Raw genomic sequence first — 18,400 nt, forward strand, 5'->3', positions numbered from 1 at the left:
GTGCTCATTGACAGCCAAACCCAGCAGGCCTGCCATTCATCCAGGACCAGGGTGGAGAAGCCCTGCTGTAAATCCTCATCTCAAACAGGAGCAGAAGAGAAGTCCATAGAGCCTTTGAGAACATATAGCCTCGTGTACCCTAGTGGTAAAATGCCATTACTGCAGAAAGAGATGCCAGCCCGGTCCATGAGTCCTGTCGGTGGCTGCTGAGGTTCCGTTTCCAGGGCATCTAATCACAGCCAGACATCTTAGGCATTCTTTGTGTGTCACATCTTTTCTCGTTCTCATACTGGTTCATCATTCCTTATAAAGGCAAGCCTGCCTTTGCTCTTGGAAACATGGACCTGCTCGTGTTAACCTTTCTCTTTCTGCTTATGCAGAAGGGGCCGGAAACGGGCACAGACAGAGTGAAGAAGGGGGGTTCCTACATGTGCCACAAGGTGAAACGCCGGCAAACACTGAACACTGACACTCACTATGCAGGGCGCTGAAGAGCAAGCACTCAACACGATTATGTGTGATGTGTTTTCACTTATCATAGCTATGTATGCAAGTTCTCAGTAAGTGTTGTAAATGTTTTTATTGAATCCATATATGAGACATCTGCTTTTATGATTGTTGGATGTATGTTTAGGATGCCATTGTCATTTTATTTGGATGTTATGTCTGGTTTACACCATATTTGAAACGTGGAGGGAATTTGTATTTATTTTATTTTAAAAATGTTGTCTTTGTCAGAATATGGCAAATTTCTGATACAGACCATTGGGGGCTAACTGCTTAAATACTGTAACTGTGAATGGACTGGCATGTGTGTGTACGCCTGTATATGGAGTATGTGCCTGTGTGACATGTGTGAGTGTGTGTGTAGGACGCAGAGAGACCACAGGAGAAGTGTGCTTGTGATGCTGTGCTGAGATTGTAGCTCAGGAGAGAGGGGTAACAGTGTTTCCTCATCGTTTCTGTGGCCCATCTCACTCAATGAAGGCCTGCTATCCATCAGGCATATTTACTGAATCCCACAATGTTCTACACGAGACACAGGCCTCTCTGGCCCTCATCGATCTCCTACTCTCCTCCTTTCCCTCTGAGATGGGAGAGAAGCACACCACTGAAACAGCCGAGCGCTTAGCGGGGACTTCCCTTCTCTGCCACAGAGACGCAAAACTAATTATTCTGTGATTTAGATAAAGCACTGAGGTTTTCAGATGACTTTTTTCTCTGAAATGCATAGCCTTATGTACATTCAAGTGTTACCCAGCTGCAAACAGGACAATAGACCAGTGGTTTTCTGTTCATTCATTTGCCATTTTATTTCACAGGGACAGTGTGCAGTTTTCAGCATCCTATCTTAGTCAGAGCTCAGGGGCTCATTTTCATCTTTAGTCCTTTTCCAAGTCCGAGTAATACCAATTAAAATATAACCGAGACTGCATTAATAACAGTACTATCTATGCACCTATTCAAATTGCACAGGCTATACAAATGAATTCTACATGTAAATATTGAGGTTAAACTTTAAACACCGGTCACGGTTATTTTGGCTCTAATCTTCCTCTTTAGTGTTTCACACCACTGTGGTGTACGTAAAAACATTCTGCCCTTCGCTCTGCTGGTCACTATTTCAGGCAGTGGAACGGATATGCACCATGCTTTTTGCAAATCCCCATCCTCCTAATATAGCTGCGTCTAGTACTGTTACTTTAGCAGAACAAAAGAGGGAGGTGGTTTTGCTGAGAGACGGTGTGCATGTAGGAGGCTGTGAGTTGGAAGTGATCTCGTCGTAGATCTGAGGTGCTCTGTGGGGAGGAGAGGCGGCTGAGAGCTTCTCTGCGGGGGCTGTTGCCGACAGGCTGCTTGCCCAATGTCCAAATCCCTCTAAAGACGTTGAAGTGTTTTCCCTGAGAAAGGTTTAATATTCCCATTGCAGCGTCTGTCTTAGCACCGGCTCCACCGGCAGCATCCCGCAAGCATCAGTCCGGAAGGTTCTTTCAAATATTAGCATAACGTAATGTATACAGACCGACTCATTTCATTTACGGGGTAACATATTCTAAAGTGACTGTGGCATTGTTGCTGTCTCCAGCTTTGCTGCAATATGGGAATAATATTCTGAAATATGTTAGCATTTTTTCCCCACACACTTGTTTAGAGTTTTTTTTTATATAGGTAGTGTAGAGAGAATATGTTTTTTCTGTATTCATATCGCACACTGTGGGAGATGGTAGGACTACAGCGCGCACAGTAGGACTTGTGTGTGGAATAAACTGAGCTTGTCAGCAGAAATGTTCATAAATATTCATAGAAGCAGGTGCCTCTGCAATTTAGAAAGTTCCCCTTACTACAGGTACAGCACTGCAGGTGACTCATCCCGGTTACTATGGAAACTCTCTTGAAGGGCGCAGTGGGTCATACTCTGAAATATTATCCATGCACAGTCTGTCTACAATTATCATTTAGTACATATACAGTATTTTAATCGGAGCTAAAAATATAATTTAATTTGGCAGCTTGGTTAGAATTTGAGCGTCAACTGTTAAAATTGGACACACCATGTACACGAATGTAAGCTTCAGCCAGGCATCCAGCTTCATTGTACGGTCCTGGGATAGCCTTGTTCTCTCACTGCTTGTCCTGCTTGTACAATAACTTTTTATTTTCATTATGCAAATGACATTCAATTTTGAATACTGCAGTAAAGGCTGACAGGTTTATGTGAGGACAGTCCGCCAAAGTATGACTACGCTTTTTCTAAATGCAAAAGCGAGCAACATTTTGGCCCTCTTCTTATATTTTCATTGCAAATAATATCTGAGGACGAGTCATTCCCTTTTGGCTTTGCAGATTCTCAAAAGGAACACACTCTATTGTTTTGCGAGGCGTTGTTATGGCTTAGGTGCTGCAGAAACTGTCACAACCACCTGTGTGTGTGTGTGTGTGTGTGTGTGTGTGTGTGTGTGTGTGTGTGTGTGTGTGTGTGTGTGTGTGTGTGTGTGTGTGTGTGTGTGTGTGTGTGTGTGTGTGTGTGTGTGTGTGTGTGTGTCCACCCCCTGTGCTGTGACCTTGGCACGATGCCTGCATGTCTCACCGCCAGTTAGCACCGTTCTGTATCTCCTCTACAGGGAAGTAATCTATCTGCAGTTTATCTCTCTAATCAGTGAGTTTGAATCTCTGTAGGAGTACAGTCTCTCACACTCACTCTTTTGTCTCTTGTTTGATTGCACTGTATCTCACTCTCTCTATCCCTGTCATTGATGTGTGGCACTGTAGCCTTCCTCTAATGATGATGATGATGATGCACAGTATCAGTGACCGTGTCCCCACCCTGGCTCATGTGTTTGTTCAGTGACCTGTCATGACAGGTTGCTCTCTGAACAATGCCTGCCGACCAGCAGCCTCTTCAGATAGCGTGACTGTTGCTAGGTGATTGGCCCACATGAAGGGCTACTTCAGCTCTGTCCAGAATGGGCAGCATGGCTCCACCCTCATCAAGTTTAATTAGTGACCAATCACTCTTTACTCCTCATGTTGCCTTGGGGATGTGACAGAGGGGCAGTGTTTACCCATACAATGAGTCCTTTTTTCAAGCTTAACAAGCTTTATATTATTAGTTCAAAATTTGTAGTGCAAGTTGCAGTGTTTCACTTGGATTTGGGCAGGTTTTTGGTAAAACCGCTATTTTGAACAGTAATATAATTATGAGTGGCTTGTGATTATATCAGTAAATAAATGTTATTCATGTCAAGTGTAGAATGGATTGCAGTCACTCAGAATGTAAAACTTGACCTGAGTTCAATTGAAAATTGGAAACAATAATGGATTTTCTAAATAACTGTACTGCCGATTTTATTTGTTTCTGACTGGATTTCCTGAGGGAAATTCATTCAGTACTTTCAACAGTGCCTTAGGAAAGAAAAGTGGAATTGGAAAAGGAAATGATCTTTTTCCAGTGTATGTGAATCTTCAGAGTGAGCATGGCAGCGGTCTGACAGCGTTCTCTCTCCGCTCTGCCCAGTCATACTGCTACAGGTACAGGTGTGCTGCCCGGAGTCAGAACACCCCTGACAGCTCCGCCTCCAATTTGGGCTTCCGCTGTGTTTCCAAGAATGAACGGTGACCCTGGGAGAGAGCTGGAAGAAGATTTTCCTCTGCCTAACCCTGTACCTAGCTTCTGCTGAGGCCTTGTGCGCTTCAGGTCACCATCCTGTGTAAAGGGCTCCACGGCAAGGCCCTGTCCAGCGATGTTACCAGACATTCCCTCTGAGCGTGGTTAAGTGAGGGATGACTACACGTCAATGACAGTGGCCCCTCTGCCTCTCCCCTGCCCCTCCCCTGCCCAGCCACATCACTGCTTTCCACTGTACTATAAGTGTGTATATTTGCCAGGCGTTTTATTTTTCTATGAATAAAATAATGTAATCATCTTTTTTTGGGTATGGAGGATAGTTATTGATGGCTATAGATGGTGAGAGGGTTTTGCTTGGTTCTCTATATCAGCATTATTTCTGTGGCGTCTTGCTGCAGGGCTTTAGTCCCTGAGGTTTCTCACAAGGGTATGGACATAAGGGTGCAGCAAAAGAGCAAGGCTGGAAAAGTAGCCTGTTTGGAGCAGCAGGACATGGCCAGAGAAGAGGGTCTCTCAAACAAAACATCCGCAGGCTCTTTTCTGCTTCTCCAACTGAGCCAACGCTCAGATCTGGCATGATTACTGGCATGATTACACAGGCATACAAGCTCCTTTATAGAAACGTGTAGGTGGGTGTACTTTACAATCAGGATTTTTGACTTAAGCTGATTGGAGGGTCCACGGTACATGCTGAAGCCCACCAGCGATGCCCTCTCGTTCTGAGGTGACACCTGCCCTACATCTCCGCTTAACTCTGTGTGGGTGGAGACAGTGCCTCCTACGTTCTCCCTGGAGGAATCTACCCCAGATCCAAGTGGGCTTGTGATTGCATTGTAAATTCAAGAGTGCCCTTCATCCTTCTGTGTCACCTCCACCCAGCAGGGTGTCAGACAGTAAAACTCCCCACCTCCAAGTTTCACAATGTAGTGCAATTCTAGAAACGTTTCTTTGAAGGGAACATTTATTCTTAAGGCTGTTTCAGAGAAATGGTGTGAAATCCGTGAAGGCGAGGAGGACACCCATCTTGTGTTTTTCTCATTTTTACTTGTATGTTTTTTATTGCTTTAAATTCATTGTAGGGCATGCATCCAGTAAGCCGGAAAACTTGGATGCCCTAGTGGTCCTGCTTTTACAATGATCTTCAGCTGTGCTGATTTCTCATAGCAGAATCCAGGGCCAAACCATAATCTGGCCAACTCACGAGTGGCCCAGGCCATGGTAAAGCACAACCAGACTTCTAAAAGCCAAATTATGAGACTTCCCAAATGCTCACAGGTGCTGTGTACACTTTAAAACTTAAAGCAAATATGTCTTCCCACTGTCCTTTGACCCTTTCATCTCTGGAGAGATGTACAGTAACTGCAACTTGGTGTCCTGGAGAAACCAGGAATCTTTCTGGAGAAACCGCATTGTTTAACAAAAATGTAATTGCTAAATTGATCAGCCCTGCTAACTCCGACTTGCTTTCACTCAGGTCCTCAAATTTCCAGGCTTGGGTTTGAGGGTAGAATTCCAAAATGAATCCAATATGCCGTTTCCTTGTTCCTTCTCATCCAGTTTTGTACAGAGACAAAGGGCAGGTTGCAGCAGAATAGCATGCCCACACTGTGAAAATGCGGAAAGGATTACGGTCTATGAAACTAGATAAAATGGAAGCTGTTCAAACAATGTCCAGTATTCAGATGATGGCAGAGGCATTATTTTGATTGATTGTTTAAGGTTCTGATGGCAGTGGGAACAAATGAGTTTCGGTAAATGTTTTTCCTGATGGAGGGAACTTTGTAACGGCGGCCTGATGGTAATAGCTGGAAAGACTTATGCAGGGGATGTCTGAAATCTGTTGTGATGTGGTTTGCTTTCCTTTCTATTGCTTGTGTGTGGAGTACAGATAGTTGAGTTTGATTTACGCCAATTATTTTACTTGCTTGATTAATGACCCGGGAGAGCTTTGATTTGCTCTTAACAGATGTGAAGTTGAACCAGGAGGAGATATTAAAGATGAGAATTGATTCAATAAGTGATTTGTAAGCAACTGTTAAAATGACCTTCTTGACATTAAAAGAAGATGAGAGATTAAATGAGAGGCTGACAGTGATTATTCTCCATGGTCTTATAGAAGCAGTTCCACTGATGCATATCTTAATGTGGGTGTGCAGATAGGAGCTTTGAAGGTGCACAGCTAAATATAGCATATTAGGCTTAATTAACTACTTTCTGCTGTATGCTGTTTCCGTAACCACATAACCCTATAATCATTTATTTAAGATATGCAAATAGCACTCAGCCACAATACAAAAAATGGGGCTTTTACAACTCATGAATTGTAAAAATTAACAGCTAAATTGGCATCAAACATCAAAAATCATACATCAAATCTTCACTAAAATGTTTGTGTTCTTGCATAGACTCTACCTGTTAATAGCACTGCAGGTGACTCAACCTGTTAATGTTTCTGTTAAATATAATGTAATACATTATTTAGGATAATACCAGGATCCATTTCTTTTAGAAGAAAACTTGGCATATTAAAGAATAAATGTTTTAATATGCCACTTGACTCATGCTAACACAGGGCTGAGCAGAGCAGGGGTGTAAGGTCCGTAAGCAAGGTTCTGCTGCCCTCTGTGGGCACCTGTTAGTAACACAGGTTGTTTATACACGGTCAGCATGATAGTTAAATTATTATTTTCAGTTTGTTATGTGGGTTATGTACTTGGAATTATCATCATAACACGAATTATTACAGAACATGTTGTATAACATTTTCTAAGAATTATGTGGGGTCATAACAGTACATATGAAATATTTCTGATGCTTTGGACCAATATAGAGGTTTCTATAAATTTAACAACAGGGGGCAGCAAAACACTATTAACACATTCAAATATATCTTTTTTTCTACTTTTTATTTTCTACCAGATAAACCCCATTCTGAATATTAAACAATGAAAAGCACATTTTGTCCAAAAGAAAAATATTTTACTGATATCATATTTTCCTATAAAGTATTTATAATATATATTTATTTGGTTATAATCTAATAGTTATTTCCATAAAAACCGAAGTACCCAAGTAATCCTTACATGGGCAGCCTGTAGCCTAATGGTTAATGTGCCTGGGACCTGCAAGATTCAATCACCGGTTTACAGTACGTAAGGGTTTTAGGAAAAGTTTAAAACGTGCGGACGATGAATCATGTGTAATTAGTCCAATCCATAACTGAAAAGTGTAATTATACAGGGAAAGGACAGGGGAAGGGTAATCAGGATGATCTTTAATGTACACTCTCTACACATCTTCCCCATCCATACTGAGCATGTGCAGAGCCCGGTCTGGCTGGACAGGGGGCAGACTGTGGCCTGCTGCCCGGACAGGCCCTGGCTGTAGAGAGTGCAGTGCGGACTCACAGGCGCAGGTGAGAATGCAGTGAGTCATGGCTGAGAGGTGGCAGGGCAGTGGGAGTCGATGACGCCAGGGGTCAGTGCGCTGACAGTGCAGGTCAGGCCTCAGGGGAAACGGTCACTGGCTACGAGCTTTGGGACTTGGTGGGGGTTACCGTGGAGACCATGTGAGACCGATGACAGTGAAGGTGACCCTGGCGTCCCGTGGGTTACATCATCATCGTACGTCCTGTAAAAATAGCACATCGCAGCAGCAGTATCGCGCTCCATCTGTTCTGCCGAACCCCTCAGGAGCGCACGCAACTGCAGAGGAGTAAACAGGAAGCGCTGGGGCCGCTCGGACGCGTTCCACCTCGTTTGAAGGGAGGAGAAAACAGGAAACGGGACTCGTGGGCACAAATTCAGCCCAAAACACCACTTGCACCTCTTGGGGTGAACTCAGGCTTCAAAGGGCGCTGACTGTTACAGAAGTGGGCATGAAGAGGTGGGGTTTGGGACACACAGGACATTACTAATGTATGCTTGTTGAAAAGAAAAGAACCATTTTGCCTCTAGATATAATCTCACAGCTCTAGTAAATATACCCTAGGCAAAAAGACTGTAGCCCCTGGTCAGCTCAGAATCTCTAGTTACAGTATAGGGAACAATACAAATAAGATCTAATTGACATTAAAACCTGTAGCCATGGTCTTATTCTTCCATAGTCCATTCATCTAAAAGTTCAGTTAGAGACTCAGTCCTCCCACTAAGCTACGTGTTGGGTTAATGAAAGCTAGGTCTCGCTATAAAAGAGGCAAAGAATATTGTTCATTTATTAGACGGCTTTTCCTCTGTAGAAATATATGATGTTCTCTGAAGAGACTGAAGGCACAGTTTGTTGTTACTGAATGCTGACTGAAAGAGAAGTGTCCCAGACTAAGCCCTTTCGGAATACTCTGCCGTTCTTTCCCCCATCACCTGCTGTGAGGTCTGCAGCGTCTGATGCCCACTGACTGACTGTGTCAACTGTGCAAGCAAGGCCCCACCCATTTGTCTGACCAAGCCACTGGATAGCAGAATTGAACATTTTCATGTGCCTCTTTATATTGTGGAATTTCTTTTACAATTGAAATCTCCTGTTTGTTGTCTTACTCCTTTCAAATGATCAATTTCCCCCAATTGAAATGGTTATCCATTATATCCATTAGTACAAACACAAAAAGTGAATTTTCTTTGTTCTGCAATTGCATTGCATGCTTCTTCTGGGCATCAGCATTGTGGGTGCAGCATGATTTTTATATTTTTGTTAATTGCAACCAGCAATAGTTTGTTTTGGTTGACTGCATAATTGCCTGTTTAACATAAATACAGTACAGTGAACATTAGCAGTCACACAATTGTTTGCTTATAGCAGATGTAGTTGAATCACAATCATTCAGGCGACTTGTGATTGAAGTCCCAAACCTGCCCATGAGTCACCATATAATAGGCTGTGTTGCATGCCTTAATGAGCAATTATATATATGTAGCTGCTGTAAACACACAAACAAGTGTTTTCTGCATGAATGTTTTTGGTTTGTTTTGGCGGGCTTTGTCAGTCCTAGAAATCAGCAGATGGCTGGGGGTTACACTTCTGGAACTGGCTTCCCAAAGCTGGCTGCCATTTCGGCTGTCTCAAATGAGTCTGATTTTTGGCTATCTAGCACTATTTTAAAATAACAGACACACTAGCTGAAGCAGACATACCAACACAGTGACAATGCTTTACCTATGCCTGCTGTACCTGAATGATTGACTGCCGTGTCCTGACTTGACAAATTGAGCCTTTGAATCTCAAATGCCCAATGACTATTCTTGGTCAAAGGTGACATCAAAGGTGAGTGCATCAAAAGGACAGGTCTGTGATGACCACTGAAGGCCTGCATTAAAGAGAGCTGAGGCAGATATGCAAGCAATCTGCAATTAAATATTAAATATTAATTCAGCATAAATTATTGACAGTTTTGGCTTATTCTGCTTTCATGCCTTTTCTATGACCATATTCAAATTCATATCTGTGTGATAACCTGGAGTTGGGGGAAGTGGGGAGGACCTGTTTACCATACATGCATACAGTATATTTTCCACAATGACATTGATGGACAGTCCTATTTTCTAGTCCAACTCTGTCAGGCAGCCTCTCTCTGCTTGTCCCCACTTATTCAGAATTCACAATACATCTGTTAGGGCGGGCTTCGACATCTAACAATATGCTCAAATGTGGTCTCTTCTTGTGCCTGTCCTCAGGCTTATGATTGCAGCTTACATCAAAGTCATGACCCAGCTTAGCTCAACTTAGCTTCCTGAACAGTCAAGGTTAGGGCTTCTTCCTACACCCAATCCATCATTAGCCCTGGCTTTGACTAGCAGACACTTTGCCAGGACACTTTGCTCTGGTTAGCCTCCCAATAGCACCTCCCAAACACACCTTTCTTCTCATTTATCATTCTACTAGCAAACTTTTTCGTTACTTTAATAAAACTGCAGGAAATCGCAATATGAGGAATAATGGAATCAGTTATGGAAAAACACACCATACACGTTTATCATACACAGTAAAGTATTGTATAATCTTCTTATTTTTCTACTGTTTCTCCCACAAATAAACATAGCTGTATTTGTTCCCTTCCCACAACAAAATCCCCAATAATAGATTAAAATAGTAGTGATGTGAGACTTGTAAGGGAAAATCCATTATATCAAAATATTCTGTCACGGCAGAGGGAGAGAGCAATATTATCCCAAGCTATTAAACCCTGAGATATGTCTTCTCAGGTGGTGCACTCAGTTAAAGCACTAGTTCTAAGTTCAGTGGTGTGTCCCGAAATCCAGGCTTAAATCCTAATTGTGCGTCTGCTGACTGTGACTAGGGTTCTCCAGGGGGAATGCATAATTGGCTATAAAACAACACCCAGAAAAGGAGAGTTTCTCTTGGCAGTACTGGAGAATTCCTTGCCTTATCGCACAGTAGCACACAACTCCTCTGGTCAATTTGGCCTTGGTCTCCTTCCGCCAGCTGTGCATCACACTGAGTCCTGTGCTGCAATGGCTGTGCAGCTCTAGGGGGGATGGAGAGTGACATGGAGGTGTGGCTGGTGGTGTGTGCCCAAGAGGACAGGCATGTTACTCACTGTACACACTGGGAAAGCACATTGCAGGAATGGAACAGGACCGCAAACTGGTCAGAAGAAACAGTGCCCTAAATGTTTTGAAAATGCATGCATGATGATATTGTCCCCACTGGAATACTAACTCATAAGCCTCTGGTCCAGCCTTAAGTGCTAAGACCCCTACACCACTATTTTTAGTGGGATGTGCAATCCTTGTATGCTGTACAGGTCTTCCTATGTATGACAATAGTGATCTCTTTGCAGTTTTCAAATGCGTGCTTACTGCTCGTATTGCTGTTCAAGCAATAACTTATATATTTTCTCAATACAGTTTCCATGAAACCAGTTTTCTGTTCTAAAAAAATGAGGGATTTTCACATTTGTGTCCTCTCAAATCTCTTATTAGCTAAATTAATCACTTGACTAGATTAGACATGTAGTTGAAAACTACTGAACCTCCCTTAGCTATTCTGAGGATATTGTGAAATGAAAATTGAAATGGCCTCTTGTAAACAAGAGAGAAGTCCAACACCTCCCCACAGACAGACTCACCCCACCCACCTTGTTCCCATCCGTCTGTGTTGATTGACATAGTTGCAAATTGCTTGTGCTCGCATCTGTGCTCAGCTTGCAGAGAAACATGTGTGTGTACCATATTGTTCACTGTCAGATAGATGGCTTTGTTTGACTTTTGAGAACAAAGGATGTTTCAAAGACTCTCCTGCCTTACTTTGTTACTGCCAGAGTGCTTGATCATGAAGGCTGTCTCTGCACCAATTACCAGATTGTACTTTCAAAGAGGCTCTCAAGGTGTTTTTTTCTATGACTCTTCAAAGCTCAGGACCCACTCTCAAATTGAGAAGAACATGCATGAGAGAGTGAGAGAGAGAGAGAGAGGGAGATAGAAAGAGGAAGAGAGTGATTTAAAAAAAAAAACTCACACAATGGCTGCTTTTAAGCACAAAAAGTTTATGTAAGAAAATCATTCTGTGAGCTGCAATAAATTATGGCCTTTCAGATTGATTCTGCTGGCAACAATCCACTTATCGTTAGCAGGCACTTGATGCAGTCAAAAGAGTAAGGCACACAAAACTGGTTGGCTGCTTCTGCTGCTAGGCAACAGGTTTTGCACAATGATTTATTTGCCTGACCTTGCCTAATTTTGATCTTCGCATCTCTAATATGGAAAAGGCTCATGCATGACACTGGAACCTTTCTGGCTATGTGATTTCAGATACATTTTATACAGCAGGAGCGCCCAGTCAATGACCTACATATATGTGCACACACATATTCTGATATCCGTATTCATTCAATACAACATTGGGTAATACATTTTATTTTCAGTTTTAGAATCCAAATAAATGTAGTTCTCCATTTGAAAAGAAACTATAATTCTCCAACATTATAGCATTTCAGATGCCATCATGATTTTGATCATGGTTTATGCATTTCTTTTAGCTAGTCAGCAATCTAAATACCTGAGCTAAAGTAGCTATTGAATGCAACAAATCCTTATTTATGACACTTATGGGACTGTAGCTAATGGCAATTGATATAACTTTGCTTGCTTATATTTATTGCTTATTTGCTGACAGCATTTTACAATGAACAGCCAATGCAAACCTGTTCCACATTTACTGCTAAAATTAAGTGCCCAAAGACACTGCCCAGGCAGTGCTAATTGATGGAAGTGTTCTATTTGTTAATATGTCTATTATTATAGCTAGCAGTCATTCCGTTTGTAAAATTTGTACTGGGTGTGTTTTCTGTTGGAAAGTATAAGAATAATAACCCTAACCTTAATCAAATGTGACACACGCACAGCTATGATCTCCATACATTATCAGTTCAACCTGCATGTTAGTACATTTTCTGCTTTTTCCCTTCACCACCATTTCTTCTTTTGAACCCTGAACAGGCATTAGCAATGTGTTCTTGCCCAATGCTTTTAAAATATTGCTACTAATTCCCCAGCCATAGCAGCGGGATGAAGTGTAGACACAGACAAGAGCACTATGTGTAATAAGTGCAAAGTGGATCAGACTGCACATGCAACTCAGACAAGATATGTGCACAAATGCTAGACATGTTGCTGTTAGTATTAATCCATGTTACAGAAAACAGAACAGGTGTAATTCAAATATTAAAGGTGCTAAATTTACTGTCATTTTTAACAGACGCATAAAGACAGAAAGCACTGGATTCCATGGTGAAGAGAAGTCAGAACTGAGTGGCAACACCTCCGATGGATGAGACTAAGACTGTGGCTGTGCAGTAGGGTCTTACAAAGGCTCTCAGGCAGGAGGAAGTCCCTGTGACTGCCTTACTGTACAAATCAACACCAGGGTTAGACTCTAGAGGTGTGCTGCAATCAGTTACTTATAAGGAGAGCTGAGATAATTTTTTTTTTTTTTTTGAGAATTTCATTAATGCAACATTGGATTCTTTTATGAATTTATATTCCTCAAAGATTTGTGAAAAAAACTGAAATACGCCCATATAACGTGTAAAGTGAATTTCAGGACGAAACTAACTCAGATTAATTTTATGTAAAAAATGTTTTAATCAAAACATTTTATTAAATTTCATCTGCTATATACGTAGCACATTCATAACGGAAGGGCTTCCCCAGGTTGGGTCTGTCCTCTGCAAGTCCTGGCTTTGACACTTTTATGACTTTTCTTAAAAAATACTCTAAATCACGGCAGCACTGGCAGCCCCAGACAACTGGGAGGATGATGATGTTTAAGAACGTCCCCTGGCCCTACCCCTCCTGCTTTATGGCCAGATCAATACTCAGATAAATGAAGTCATAAAACGTCATGACAAATGGTCATATTTTTACACCGGGATTTTTCAGGTCTGGGACAATTGCAGAGAAATGACATTTCATACTGCTATCTGTCTTCAGAACAACTGCACAGCAGGTAATGATGCTGCACTTTGACAAATGCTAGGCTAGCTGCAGACCATCCAACTGACATAATATCAAATGCGGTTATGTGTGTGTGTGTGTGTGTGTGTGTGTGTGTGCGCGTGTGTGTGTATGTTTGTTTGCATGTGTGCTTGTGTGTGTGTGTGCATGTGCAAGTGTGCGTGTTTCCAAAAGATTCTGATGATGATTACATTTCCGCAGTTTGTAAAAGGAATCACATTTATATATGACATTTTTTTCCCTCCATTAATTTTCCCTGTAAATAAATAGTACACAAGGCCCTATGTGCCAAAACAAATAAGCTTTCTCTCACTATCATTCATTAAAGAACAGTTGAAACTGAGTGATTCCTGAACTGAATTTGAAAATGAGTTTTGTGGCATTAGTGTACATACAGTATAATACAATAAATGATTGAATCCTTACACTGATGCCTTTGAAGATACAAGCTGTACAAGGACAACTTCAGCCTCTCTGCCGAGAGTGATCACCGCCGGGCTGGGGAGTGATCTCTGCCTGGGTGGTTTTATTATTTGAAACACATTATCAGAAACACAACGTTGATTATCATCCCCCTCCCCCCCCCTGTAGTTTGTCTCCCTACCCCTTTCGCCTATGTTCTCTATGCCTAGAACTGACCCTGGGGCTATATCTAACTTGTCCATCACATATATGAGCCTTGTGTTAACTCTATTTCATTTCAGCTGCAAGAGTACCAGTCAATAAGAGAAAAGTCATTACGCGTCATTGCTACTTAATACATATGGCATTTACTTTCCAGTACACTAAGCACAATATTGTCATGCTGTCATGGCTTAGAGAATCTATAACTAATAATATGACATCATCATATCAAGAAGATATGCTTGCAATGCATATACAGTCTAAGCCTGTTTGTACTTAATAAATAGTTCAGCCAGGACCAAGAATGCAAAGGGAGGCTAATGTAGCAGAGAATAATCAACCAATGCATATCTTGTTCATTTTTAATCCGGGAATTTTTTGGTTAAAACCGACAATGATGAGCCTTAAATATACATTAATGAACAGTTGCCCACACACACTCACACACGTCTCTGTAGCAAACTTGCATAGTCACAAGCATACTATAAAATCCATTGTGTTCAACTGGCCTTGACTGCAGGTACATTTTTACATAGCACTACAGACCACCAATGAGCTCAGTTACTCAAAAAGACTGCTCCTTTGACTTTCCACTTCCAGGTATTTGTGTCCAGTGGTATTCCTGTACTGATCAATCAAAAGATGGTGTTCACACATGTTTAGCACACAAAAGTCGTATGTCGTGCAAGAGAGGGTAAAATTGCGTAATATATAGTATACATTGTGTTCCCATTGTGAGTTTCTGTAGCTGGGAAATGTATAGGAACACAAAAACGGGTGCTGTTGTGGTTCGTGAGCTAAGAATGACATTAAAAAGTCAAATAATGAAGAGCAGAAGTTGGCATGGAATCCAGAGCCAGATAAAACTGATCATTTGAAATCTTGTTATGTGAGATTCACAGTCGCGTTATTAAAGCAGAAGCAGACAGAGAGCAGAGGACCTGGATGGGAAACAGTTCAATTTACTGTAGAGTGGATTCTGCATCATAAACAGACATCCACTTTCATGGGGAAGGCTTTTATATCCCAATGTATCACGCTATGCTGTTCTCAATTATGTCTGCTCTAGATTGTTCTGGTGGTTGTGTTTCACCACCCTTATTTTAACACTCAAGACCGGGAATAACAATTACAAAGCAACGCAATGCCTTTACCTACCTGACTCTTCAGAAAATGTGATGCTATTTTGAAAACTTAGCATAATGTTATTACAATATAAAACACATTTCATTCCGCAAAAATGTATATTTTCAGGGCGATGACATTCAACTTCTGACAGTGTGTTTGAGATCACCCCCAAGTGCATCACACCCTACACAGCAAGTAGTACAATGAACAGAAATCTGTCACAATATAAAAAGGAAAGCAATTGCTTTAGCATTCAAATAGCTATTTAACTGCCGCAAACTGCCTGTGTCAGTTCAACTGTGAGCATAGTGTAGACAGGCACCCATCTTTGCAACTAAGACGCTGAGCTACTGTAGTCACTCTGCTAAATGTACATGTATGTAGCAACAATAGAAGAAGCCTACAGTGGCAGTTAGGAATCCCAAATTGGGGTGAAATTTCAGGAAAAATAGAATGCAAGGTGTACAGAAAAGCATAGATACAGAAAAACAACTGTCCACTCAACTGTTAGAAATCGCAGAGCACTGGGCACTCCCACCGAGCCCCATAGAGTAAACGGCAGTGACAGCAAAGATAGTGTATGAAATCAATACAGCCGGGGTGAATGAGGCTTGAGTCTGATAGGCATTGCTATGAATCAGGAAGATGACGACATCATTCTTCTCCTAGCTTGCAGAGAAGGCCCTGCTTCATGTGAAGGTCAAGTGCAGTTTTGTTAAGAGTGTTTAAGGTATATAATAAGCCGTGTAGGATGAGAGAAGACTGTGCAGAGCAGATTTATTGCCTGGGCGAACACTGACCTTGAATGGTGTTCATCCATAAATGCACTGCTTATAGCCTGACTGTCAAGTACTTTATAAAAACAACTTCACATGTGCCATTGTTGTAATGCCACAAATTCTATTGGACAGGGATATACGTGTTATTTCTTCACATATAAATTTCATTAAAATTATACATTGCATGAATTGGGCCAAAGGTGTATTCTTTTTCAATAACAGTCCCCGTCACTGAATGTCACCTCTGAATACTCCTGAGATGGTTTCAAGCAAGATAAATTTTCATTCAACAATGAATGGATATCATGAGTAAATTAATCTCTCATAAATTAAATATGGGCAGTGGAAGAGATTGAACTAAGGATTCAATCAAAATTTGTCCTTAAGTTTCACTTCCAGTTCAAGTAAGGGTTTAGTTTCTTTCTTCAGAAACACAATTGGAATTCAAATCAAAAAAGAGAAATCCATGTTGATTTAATCCTTGTTTTCCCTTTCCACCGCTGTTCATTTAAAATGCAAGTGGTCAGTCCCCATGGTTCCTGAAAACAACACTGCTCAGTTCTCAGTTCAATATTTGGTCATATATTTCCAGGCATATTTTTTCTGTGAGTCAGATTTGTGATGATGATCGGCTCCCCTGCATAATGCTTAGGATGAAGTGCCTGAGTGCAGATGACTGCAGAGAATGGCGTCATTATGCACAGAATACTGTAGATGTGTATAGACATATGAAGTGTATATGGTATACCTTGAAGAGCAATAATAATTTACTGACTGCCACCACCTGCAGCCATATAAATGTGAAGCCATTTTTTCATCATCATTCTATGAAAATCAAATGGCTTCTGAAACGTCTGCGCCTGGTCTGAGTGTCTATCAAACATAATTTCCCTTCAGGTTGTGCGAGTGCCTGAAAACTGACCTGGCGTTTACTTTCATTGGCCTACTGATGTAAATGGATAAAGGAACTCCTCTCCTCCACACTGAAAACCTGCATGTTCTCTGCCCCTGTCAACACTGCACATCCACCGCAAACCATCCCCCAAATCCCTCAAATGGAACTAATATCAACTGGACTTAATCAATACAAGAGCAGCAATTTCATTTGTTGGAGCTGGCCAAGCAAAACAGTGCTTCCGTGGCTTTTATGGTACATGGCAAGGAAAATAAGAAATAAATGAATAAATCTCTGTGAGAAAATCTCTGACAGACGTTCCCCCCCCCCCCCCCCCCCCACCCGCTCCTCACTCTGCCCACCTCCCTCTTAAACATTTGAACCGGTTCTGATAAGTCAGCGGGCACGGTTTAAACTGTCCATGGCATTTGAATCCAAGCATGAATGACAGAAATAAATATCCTTGGACTTTGTGTGCTTACATACGTTGTGTGTGCTTACATACGTTGTGTGTGCTTACATACGTTGTGTGTGCTTACATACGCTGTGTGTGCTTACATACGCTGTGTGTGCTTACATACGATGTATGTGCTTGTGGCGACTCGAATGAGTGGTGCTCTTCATGTGATATATCGACCTGGGAAGAGAGGTGCGTGTGATTACCATCACTTGGACGTGTCAGCGACCTTCTCGTTTATTCCTTCAATGGTATTGGAAGGGAATGCGAGAGTCAATGTAATCATTCCGTGGAGTTCATTAAATACAGGCTGCTTATGCAGAGAGTGTGAAGCAGCCATAGTTTTTGGCAGGAGATCATGACTTTAGTGAAGAAAGCACGGCTCTAATAAGAGAGACACTGGGCTCCAGTTCTTATTTCAGCACCTCTAGTCAGCTGGTTCTAGACATAATGGTGCAATGCTGAAGGGGAAGGATCCCTAGTGACCCATTGACACGAGAACACTTTTATACACAATTCATTTGTGAAAGCCTTAGCCCTTCTGTGACCTTCCCTCATAAAACCTCAAATCAAATTTAACTGAAAGGATGTGAGGAATATCGCAATCTATATAAAATTCATTTTCTGAACCTACACCCACTTTTTTATTTTTAGTAATACTTGGACTTAATATTTTATTATCAGGTTTTTATTACCTCAGATAATATGGCTTATAGACAATATAGTTTGTTAAATTTGAGTCTGAAAGTGTGATGTGAATGGGAATGGATTCAATGTTAAATGGTTGTGCTGCAGACAGGGGTGTTGTCAAAGGAGGAGGGGCATATCATTTTCTGGGCTGTTGGGGCCCACTGTGAGATCTTTCCATGGGGCCTTAAATCCCTGATGATGCCACTGGATATATAATATATGTAGATGCTGTTT

The 18,400-nt window shown here is 41.6% G+C and overlaps 1 protein-coding gene across 4 annotated transcripts in view; it reads left to right on the top strand.

Annotated features, from left to right (window-relative positions):
• sumf1 (sulfatase modifying factor 1) overlaps positions 1–4,423 on the top strand; it is a 20,388-nt gene extending 15,965 nt beyond the window's left edge. For 3 of the 4 annotated variants that reach the window (XM_061258618.1, XM_061258616.1, XM_061258615.1), the window contains 2 exons: positions 381–440; positions 4,016–4,423. In XM_061258618.1, coding sequence (XP_061114602.1) covers positions 381–440; positions 4,016–4,117 — 162 coding nt within the window. In that variant the 3' untranslated portion in view covers positions 4,118–4,423. The remainder of the gene's footprint in view (positions 1–380; positions 441–4,015) is intronic. The other variant, XM_061258617.1, reaches the window with a different exon arrangement.
• The last annotated feature ends 13,977 nt before the right edge of the window (positions 4,424–18,400 follow it).

Source organism: Conger conger, chromosome 10 (assembly GCF_963514075.1).
Source record: "Conger conger chromosome 10, fConCon1.1, whole genome shotgun sequence".
NCBI lineage: Eukaryota > Metazoa > Chordata > Actinopteri > Anguilliformes > Congridae > Conger > Conger conger.